Genomic DNA, 9,999 nt, shown 5'->3' with positions numbered 1-9,999 from the left:
CCTGTGGGCAGGCTACATTCGATAGCCTGCAAGTTTGTCCAAAGTAGGAATGAGATAATAACACTCTGCCCATTAGAAAACCTGCACTTTCCTGCGCTTCTTCTTCTTTTTCTTTTTTTGCTTTTTTTGCTTTTTGGGGTCACACCCAGCGATGCACGGGGGTTACTCCTGACTCTGCACTCAGAAATTGCTCCTGATGGTGCTCAGGGGACCATATGGGATGCTGGGAATCGAACCCAGGCCAGCCATGTGCAAGGCAAATTGCTGCTGTACTATCGCTCCAGCCCCGACCCTGTGCCCCTTGTTGGCCTCTAGATCTGACCTGCAAACAACCTCAGAACTGAGCTGCTAGAATGAAGTTCGGATCCTGCTCCGCAATATCCTCCAGGCCACCAGGGGTAGGGGTATGGGTGGGAAGGAGAGATGGGAAGGTGGCGGGGTGTAGAGACAGGGCATGCAGTCAGGGGTCAGGGCTTGTGTAGAGACCGGTGCCGGCCGTCCTTGGCAGCAACGGTTGATGTCAGTGGGGAGACGGAGCTCTCCTTCACTCCGTCCAAGTTTACACCAAGCTCCCTCACACGGCCAAAACAGGGCTTACAAGCACAGACAAAAGAAAGCTCAGGACTCTGTCCTCCCCGGCAGAAATGAAAGCAGCATAGCTCATGTTTTAATGGCCCGTCTCCGTGTGGGAGAACTCAGGTGTTGGACAGCCCTCCATGGCACTGATCTCAAATCTACCCCCCGCCCCTCCCCCCCCCCGAACACGCGCTGCCCAAGCTGCTGCCCGAGCCGCTGTGGGGAGCACAGCTGAGGGTCTCTCCTTGTGCCCAGCCCTGGCCTCAGAAGATACAGGTGCAGCCCACGGCGATGGTCTCCATGACGGCGCGCTGGCGGCAGGGCCCCGAGCGGGGAGGCAGCGGGCAGAGGCGCCGGCGCACGGGCACCTGGCTGAACACGGGCACGCTCACCATGCTGCGGTCCTCCTGCATGGTGAAGGGGTTCACGCAGCCCAGACACAGGCACCGCGCCTCCGGCAGGTCGGCGGGGATCCGGCTGGGGTCATGGTTGATGCTGCACCGAGGCAGGAGAGAGCACAGGGCAGAAGTGAAGGGATGGAGAGAGGGATGGAGAGAGGGCAAGCGGAGGCCCAGAGCGATAGCACAGCAGGAAGGGCGTTTGCCTTGCCGGGTTTGATCCCTGGCCTCCCATATGGTCCCTCGAGCACTGACAGGAGTAATTCCTGAGTGCAGAGCCAGAAGTAACCCCTGAACATAGCCAGGTGTGACCCCCCCCACACACCAAAAAAAAGGAAAAAAAAGAGGAAAAAAAAGAGAGAGGGCAAGTGGAGGGTGCCCGTACCCTGTGGGAGGGGCGGGGGCAGCCTGCAGTGCTCGGTGCCCTGTGGATGTTGGGCAGATGCTTTGAGGTCCCTCTGCAACCCCTGTCTCTCTGACCCAGGTTTCTCTTCCACACTGAGTCTGTGGTGTGGAGGGTAGATATCCGGGAACGTTCCTGCCGAGAAAACTGGAGGGCTTGAAAAGCAGGTTTCTCTCTCTGTCCCCCATGACTCTACATGTTCAAAGTCACCCAGTTTGCTTCTCTTGTCCAGTAAGATGCCCACCCTGGGTCCAGCTGCTCTGTGAGGTCCCGGGGAAGGCCGAGAACCCCTCCAGCCCCTCCAGTCTGGAAATCATCATCCTGGAGATGACCTCATTGCACATCAATGCACAGAGCTGCCCGGGGCCTGCAGAGTTCACCTGACTTTGTTCCTACCCTTTCACCAAATAGTTTCACAGCCCTCCCCGGGGACAAGGCTGGCAGCTCAGATGGGCCCTCAGGAGTGTGGGGTCCAGGTCTGCTCTGAGCCTCAGTCTCCTTATCTGCTCAGTGGGGAGCATGGCCATGTCATTCTCAGCAGGGGGGGGGGGGGGTGTGTGAAACAGTGTCTCTTCCAGGTTTCTCCCGCTGCCCACGCCCCCTGACCAGAGCCTGTAGTTGTATAAGATGCCCCTGGAGAATCAAAGGATATAATGGGACTTAAAGCCAGATTATTATTTTATTTTGGGCTTTTTTGAGTCACCCCCAGTGATGCTCAGGGGTTACCCAGGGCTCTGCACTCAGGAATGACTCTGAGGTGCTTGGAAGATCATATGGGATGCTAGGGATCAAAACTGGGTTGGCCACATGCAAGACAAATGCCCTCCTCATTGTGCTATTGCTCCGACCCCATAAACCCAGCTTCGAGACTCTTAGCACATATTTCCATAAGCCACGTCCCAGACATGGCCCAGATAGACTCTTCACATTTTAAATTGATCAGACGGTCGCAGCTCATGGCTTGGTGGCCACGTGAGTGAGCACTGCTATGCTGGGTCTGACGCCAGCTCTGAAAATTTTCTCGAATGTGGCCAGAATTCATGGTGTGGGTTTGTGAGCTAGAACCCTCCCCAATCCATTTATGTCTTTGTGTTTGTCCAGCTCATCCCTATGTGGTAGGAAGAGGTGTCATGAGTGGGCAGGGGATGCAGACCTGGCCGTGCTCCCGACCACGTGGGGGTGGATACAGTGCACCCCTCTGCACCCCTGAGATAATATTGATTGGTTCGGGTGGGTATCCTTAGATGATATCGCACAAGGAAGCCATTGGGAAGGGCCAGCCTGGCAGGAGGTGTGTGTGTGTGTGTGTGTGTGTGTGTGTGTGTGTGGTGTAAGGGGGGCGGGGGCGGGGGTGTTAGCCGCTCTTGCCCTGGAAGTGCTAGAACAAAGGTACCTTCCGGGCACCGAGGACAGGACGGGGGAGGGGGGGGGGAGTGCTGTGGTTATGAGTCCATTACTAGAGACAGGAGGAACAAAAACCTCAGAGCCTGCATTGAGAGCTCATTGACTAAGGAGTCCACCAAGGATTCACTGCTGTCACAACTGTTTATAGCTGAGGCCATGGAGGCTCAGAGAGGGTAAGCAACTTGCTAAAGTCACACAGCCAGTAGGAAGCCAGTCCCAGATGCAATCCCTGAAATCCCAGTTCTGAGCTGTGAGAATGACCAGATGGGTGGGCCAGCTGGCAGCTCAGCCTGCCTGTGCTGCCCTGAGGACCTACCTGTAGCCCCAGGGCGAGAGGCTCCTCCGGTTGGACAGCCATAGCTGCAGGTCCACCTCACACTTCCTCCTGGCCGGCTCGGAGCTGTTCCTCAGCTGGGCCACCATCTGCCCAAGGTTCCTCTCATACTCGTCCATGCGGGCGTAGGGCTTGGCCCGGGACACCAGGTCCAGCGGCACCTGCGGGGGCCCGGGGGCCAGGGGGCCGAGCCGGCCCTTCTTCTTGCCTCTCGGGCTCCTGGGCTGGCTGAGCCCCAGAAAGATGGACACGGTGAGCAGGAGCAGCTGTGGGAGAGGCCACGGGTCAGGGGGAGAGCCAGACCTCCTGGAGGTGGGGGGGAGGGGGTGGGCGGGAGGAGGGGCTTCAACACTAGGGCCCAGGTAGGGGGAAGAGAGGGGGCTCCATCATGCCCTGGGCTGGTCCCCCAGGCACCACAGGGGTCAGCACAGTCCTGTCCCCCTGCCCCGCCCTGCTCTGCGTCAGGTCAGCTGCACTCAGCCTCTGCCCCTCCCACTGCTCCTCAGTGGACAGGCAATATCCACACAGCCTCCCCCGCCCCCTCTCACCCACACCTGCAGTCTGGCAGCCTTGGGGTTGGGTGGGGGAAGGGTAGCAGGGTTGGTTGAAGGCAGGTGAGGGCAGGGGGAGTCTGAGGTTTCCAGCAGGAGAGGATGAAGAGGAGGGCAGAGGCTGCCCGGAGGGGGTTGGGAGAGGCAAAGGAGGGAAGTATGGGGCCAGGTAGGTTGGGGACAAGACAGGTTTCTGGTGGACGCCTGGACTCCCACCTCTACTTGCCCCATCTCTTGTCCACCCCCATCCACCCACACCCTCCTTACACCTACCTCTGCCTCCGCCCTGTCCACGGGGGTGGCCCACGGCCAGCTGGGATGGCTGGCTGCGAGGGGCCTGCGCCCCCTCCCCGAGCCCATCTCCTACCTGCCCGACTTCCCTCACTCCTGGATTTTCCAGGTCCCACAGCCAGTCTACACCCCTGGGAGCAAGTTCCAGCCCAGCCCTCCCCGACACAGGCGTTTCCCCGGGCAAAAAGACACTCCACAGTAAGGCACTAAATTCCTCCTGCAGCCCCTGGAGTCTCGCAGGAGACCTTCACCCCCACAAGGGACCCTCTCCTCCGAGCTGCCTGCCCGGGCTGCCCCTCGGCAAACCCCGGGGAGAATCCTGCTCTCCGGAGAGGAGCTTGTGGGGCTAGCCCTGGGCCACACAGCCGGCCCCGGGGAGTCTTTGGAAAAACCCCGAGCCCGAGTGTGCCAGGGTCTCCCCAGATGCCTCCGTCCGGAAAGGGCCTTGGAGCGCAGGGCTGAGCCCAGAGCTCTGGCAGACACCCGGGGCTCTGTCTCCCCCGCATCTGGGGAAGAGGCAGGGGCAAGCTCACGCCTGCAGGTTCCAAATCAAACAGAGGCGGCCGTTAATCATAGGGAAGAGACCTTAGCACCCCGGGGCCCTGAAAGGAGGAGGGAGGGGGTGGGGAGGTGCCACGTACCAGGCTGAGTGGCCAGTCCATCCCGAGAGACCAGGAGGCCGGCCGGCAGCTGCCGCCCGCCGCGAGAGAATGGCAGTGACAGGATGGAGCGAAGCAATTATAGCTCGTGGGGGGCTCCTGGGGGAGTGGGTGGGTGGGCTCGTCATCAGCCGGGGGCCTCGGGCCTGCTGCAGAGGGGGCCCGGCCAGGAGTCAGCCCAGGTGCCCAGGGGCTGTTGACCGAGGGACAATGCCCTGTGTGTCTGGAGGGGCTCTGGCGGGTGGCACCTCCGCCTGTGGCCTGCGGCCGGCCGCCCGGCCAGCACCCACAAGGCCAGCTGAAACGATCAGCTTCGTTTGCTTTGGGATGGCAAGGGGGCGAGGGTGGAGGGCCCAGGCTGGCCGTCGGTCTGGACAGCAAATGTTCCCGGTTGGCCTGGAGAGGGGAGTCTCGGGGCCCAGGCCCCGGGAAGCAGCCTCAGGCACCCCAGGGCACTCTCCAGAGGCTGGGCCGGGAGGCTGAGGCCAGGGCGAGGGCAGGACTGGCCCAGGGCGGCTCCGAGGGTGTGTGAAGGGTAGGCAGGGCACGTAGCAGGGCGTGTGAGCTGTATTCTGCACAGTGCAGTCTGCTCTGAACAGGACCAGCCCAGGTGCTCTTAAAGGCCAATCCCGGGACCCACGAGGACCTGGGGGCGGCCGGGCTGGCCTCAAACAGGCAGCCCCTCCCCCCAGCCCCCACCCCAACTCCAGGAACTGTGGCACTGGGAACTTGCATGCTTTCTCAGCCTCAGTTTCCCCTCAATGCACCATGGGAGGGGCATGCTGAAAGAGAAGTGACTCAGTCAGCTTCCCTCTAAAATCTCTTGGCACCTCAGGCCCCACCTCTGAAAGGGACTCTCAGAGCACCCCACCCCCAACCCCAGAGCAGAAGACAGAGGCTTGTTAAAGAGCTGACCCTGCTCTGGCCTGCAGTAAATGCTCAATAAAACCCAAGACTTTTTCACTCTGAAAACTCATCCTACAATAAAGAAAACCCACATCACACGGGTGACCTGGAGGATGAGCGGGGTCCCCCTCTCGACCCCCTGTGGCCTTCCGTTCTGCTTTCACATGCTCAGGCCACACTCTGTGAGGGCAGATGACCCCCAGGTCCTGGCATCACATGCTGCAGGCGAGGGAGAGCGTGAGTCTTTCAGGAGGGCCGAGAGTCCAGGCAAAACCCAGGGCCAGCCCTGGGAGGTGACCTCTCCCCAAGGGCCACTCTTGGCCATTTACAGGAATCCCGGGAGGAGAAGAATGCAGGCGCAGGGCCCCCTTGAATGTCCCGGGATGGATCTGTCCAGGGCAGGTTTCCACCGCATAACTGAGGAGCGGCTCACGGAGAGAGAGCACCATATTTGGTCAAATGCGAGCAGGGACCCGTTCAACGGTGGAAACTCCCGCGGAGGGGGCTCTGAAAATACCTCCCTGGGCACCGAGGGCCTCGCCCCGCCACCACTGTCCTTAGAAAGGGGAAGAGCCCATACGTGGGGGTGCAGGACGGGGCAGCCCGTGCCTCTCTGTGGCAGCTGCCTGGTCGGCAGACAGCAGCTGAGTGACCCTCCCTGGCCTCTCGGGCAGGTGGGGACTGGGCTGCCTTCAAACCGCCACACTCCACCAGGAGACCCCCCATGTCCCAGTCCTGTCTTGGGAGACCCCCGTGCTTCCGTCTCGGGAGTGCCTCACTTCCTGAGTCCTGGCTCGAGTCTTCCCTCCACAAGGGCCAGTGTAGGAGCCAGGGGTCACTTCCCTCCAGGCTTCTTCCTGAGCAGAGACGGTGGACCTTGCCCAAGCTTACCCTGCATGGTGGGCACAGGTGGGCCAGGCAGACCCCGGCCTCCTGACACCTGCCGCTCTGGCCCACAGGGACGCATTGGGCGCTGGGCCTCCTTGCTGGTCTGGAGGAGTCCCAGAGCAGGTGGGCAGTCATTCCTGAGACGTGAGGGAGACAGAGCCCCCAGAGTGGAGGGGACACGGTGGGGGGCCCACACAAGTGCCATGAGAAGTCGGGAAGGGCCCCAATGACCATCCACAGCACGCCAGGGGGAAGGAGGCCCTTTTGCTACCTCTTTTCTCCAACCCATGTTAGGGTCTTCTGGACACAGGGATGTTCTGGTGTGGACACTGGCTGACATCTGTGGAACCCAGCCCCACAGGAAGGCCTGGGAAGGAGGGCTCCAGGGGCTTCTCCGAGGGCAGAAGGCAGCAGGGGGGCTACCATGGGGGCTGAGCTCTTTGGGCAATGGGTCCCCCTGAAGAAAGGCCAGCCTAGGGCCGACTAGGGCGGTCGGCTGAACTCCAGCAGCCCTCACTGGCCACCAGGTGGCGCCACCAGAAAGCCAACCACCCTGAAGCACGCTGCAGCCCCCCCACCCCCCTCCACGCCTTTCTCTCGCTGCTGTGGGCCAGAAAGGGGGTCACAGGTCCTGTGGCCACCCCGCGCCCAGAGCACCCCCTTCTGTGATACAGACCAGCACAGGGGGCCCCACTTGCACAGGAGAGACGGAGGGATGCCGAGCGGGGTGCTGTGCGCCCTCACCACACCTGTGTGGGAGGCCCTGGGCCCCTACACCCCAACAGTTTCAGAAAATAGCTAATAATAATAGCATCTTGCCACCTGCTTAATAATAATAGCAGCTCGACACCAGCGACGGGTGGGTGGAGTCGTTCATGTGCATTGTTTCAGCAAATCCCCCACCATCGGGGGGGGGGGCCTGATTTTATTTTATTTATTTATTTTTAATTGAATCACTGTGAGATACAGTTACAAAGCTTTCATGGTTGAGTTTCAGTCATACAATGTTCCAACATCCATCCCTTCACTGGTGCACATTTCCCACCACCAATGTCCCATTTCCCTCATGCCACCCCACCCCCACCCCACCCCTAGCCTATACTTATCTCTCTCTGTCTCTCTGTCTCCATATAAATATATATATATATATATACACATACATACATACATACATACACACATACACACACACGCGTGCATGCACACATTTATCCCTCCCTCTTCTCCCTTTTGGGCATGATGGTTTGCAATACAGATACTGAAAGGCCTTCAATGTTTGGTCCTTCACCCATCTTCAGCATACATCTCCCATCCAGAGCAATCCCTTCCAACTGTCCTCCCGTTGTTCATCGATTTGCTCGAGCCGGCCCAGTAACATCACCATTGTGAGACTTATTGTTACTGTGTTTGGCATATCAAATACATCACGGGTAGCTTGCCAGCTTTGCCGTGCTGGTGAGATACTCTTGGTAGCTTGCCAGGCTCTCTGAGAGGGGTGGAGGAATCGAACCCGGGTCAACTGGTCAACCTCATGCAAGGCAAACGCTCTACCACTGTGCTATTTCTCCAGCCCATCATTGTCATAATAATGGTCCCTTCTCCATCCCCACTGCCTCCTCCCCAGCCCTTGAGGCAGGTTTCCAACCGTGGAACAAGCCTCCTGACCCTTGTTTCTAACTGCCCTTGGATGTTAGTCTCCCAAGAGGTTCTGAGTTTATCCCCAGTCTACGGATGGGGCAACAGGCTCACACAGCTTCATTACCTGCCCCTCATCAAGCATCAGTGTGCCTGTGAGTCCCGGCAGGGGGACAGGGCGACTCATCTGCTCATAGGGACTGTCACAGGGCCCAGCCTCACCCCACTGGTGAAACAATTCCTGCCTGTGGCCCAAATCGCAGCCTGGATAGGTGGGGAGGAGGTCGGTCTGCAAGCTTCTGACCCACAGGGGGGTATACCTGTCCTGGGGGGGGGTGAATGTGGGGGCGTTGAGGGTACTGGACTTGGGAGGTCAGGGCAGCGGCACCCTAAGAAGGGTGCCACCAGAGTGTGTGGGCCTGAACCACGGGGAGACCTCAGTCAGGGCTCTGAGCCCCAAGGAAAGTGCCTTGACTCTCCTGAGCCCTTCTCTTCCCCCGACCCGGGAGGATCCTAAGAAGCCTCAACGGTCCTTTTGAAGGTCAAACGAGGCCTGGCCGGTGCTTGGCATCAAGGCTGGGAAAGGCTGTGTTCACTGATGGAGCCACAGCATGGCTGTCGCAGTGACAGCCCTCTGCAGGTGGCCAGCGTGTCCCCTAGCAGAAAGGCTGTGGGCAAAGCAGAGGTGAGGACAGAACCAGCAGAAGTGAAGACCCATGTCCCCTGTGGCCCAGCCTCAACCGGTGGGGTCAGGGGCACCCAGGATGGTGATCAAGACCTGCCTCCGTGGTGGGAGGCAGGAGACAGACAGACAGACAGACAGACAGACAGTCAGCCCCGCCGCTGGGCAGCTCCCTCCACAGCAGGTCTTGGCTCTCCTGCTTCCTGCCGGCGCGGCACCCCCACCTCGGGCAGGATCCCTCTCCCAGGCCCATATTTGCACAAATGCCTGCCTTGCTGCTCGCTCCAGAACCCCAGCCAAGAGGCACTATTTTAAGCTCCCTGGACGGGAACACTGTTGGTGGGAACAAGACCGAGCCAGCAAAGCTCCAGTCTCAAAAAAGGGAAAGACCCGAGTGAGTGGGCGGCCCCTGGGATGCACGGAGGGGCAGCGCGTCCCCATGACCCCCCACCTGGGCTGCAGGCCAGCGCCTGCTCCCCCACTGGCCACACAGGGGGCTGGGGCTGCGGGCATGGGGGCTTCTGCCATAGCCTTGGAGCACCAGCTCTGTACCCTTCCCGGGCAGTGCCCGCCACCCCCAGGGCTCAGGGCACCGTCTGCCAGGCCCCTGCAGGGTGGAGGGCCCTTCGGACGCCACCTGGTACCGCACCTCCCCCGAGAGGGAGCTCATTTCTCGGAGGACGCTTGGTCCGCACTTGTCAGCTGTCGCTGAGGAGGGTAGATGCGGTTTTTCACCTCTCTCCTTCATTCAGGCTGAGAGTGTGAGAGGCTGCGGCAGGAGTTTCAGAAGGGACCCCTGGTCACGTGACCATGTCCACTTTCCCTGCCCTCCACAAGCCTGTTTTCCCAGGGAGTTGTTCAAGTGGGTTTATCATAGGTATTGGCAGTTACCGGGCACATCCCTGGCACTTAATCCGTACCCATCTGGGCCTGTGTTCAGGCTCATTGCTTGCCCTTTGTGCCCCTGTGTGGTCAGGGTGCGGGGGTCCTTGTGGGTTAGTCTAAAAGTGAGAGTGACTTTTGCCCCAGCCCCTCCATGGAGCAGCCAGGGCACCTTGGTCAAGTGACCTCACCCCTCTGAACCGCCACTGTGCCCTCCTTGAGAAGGGGGGGGCTTTACCAAGACACGGCTCTGCCCTGTTAGGATGGACACATGCTTCCTACCTCTGCCCTCTTGGCTGGCACATGACAATGACAGTCGACTTTGTTCCAGAACTTCCAAAATGCCAGCACCCCCTGCATGGGGAGGAGTGGGCTCGAGACAGTCCTGGG

General features: G+C 60.0%; 1 protein-coding gene across 1 annotated transcript; it reads right to left on the bottom strand.

Annotated features, from left to right (window-relative positions):
* Positions 1–803: 803 nt before the first annotated feature.
* Positions 804–4,619, bottom strand: IL17B (interleukin 17B). The gene is made up of 3 exons (XM_056124734.1): positions 4,599–4,619; positions 3,098–3,381; positions 804–1,071 (listed from the first exon to the last, which is right to left on the bottom strand). Exons 1-3 carry the CDS (start codon positions 4,617–4,619, stop codon positions 840–842), a joined length of 537 nt encoding a protein of 178 aa, XP_055980709.1. The 3' UTR covers positions 804–839.
* Between the last annotated feature and the right edge of the window lie 5,380 nt (positions 4,620–9,999).

This window comes from Sorex fumeus, unplaced genomic scaffold (genome assembly GCF_029834395.1).
Source record: "Sorex fumeus unplaced genomic scaffold, SorFum_2.1 ptg000051l, whole genome shotgun sequence".
NCBI classification, from domain to species: domain Eukaryota; kingdom Metazoa; phylum Chordata; class Mammalia; order Eulipotyphla; family Soricidae; genus Sorex; species Sorex fumeus.
Note: the sequence above shows the minus strand (reverse complement) of the source record. Positions and strands in the feature narration are given on the sequence as shown.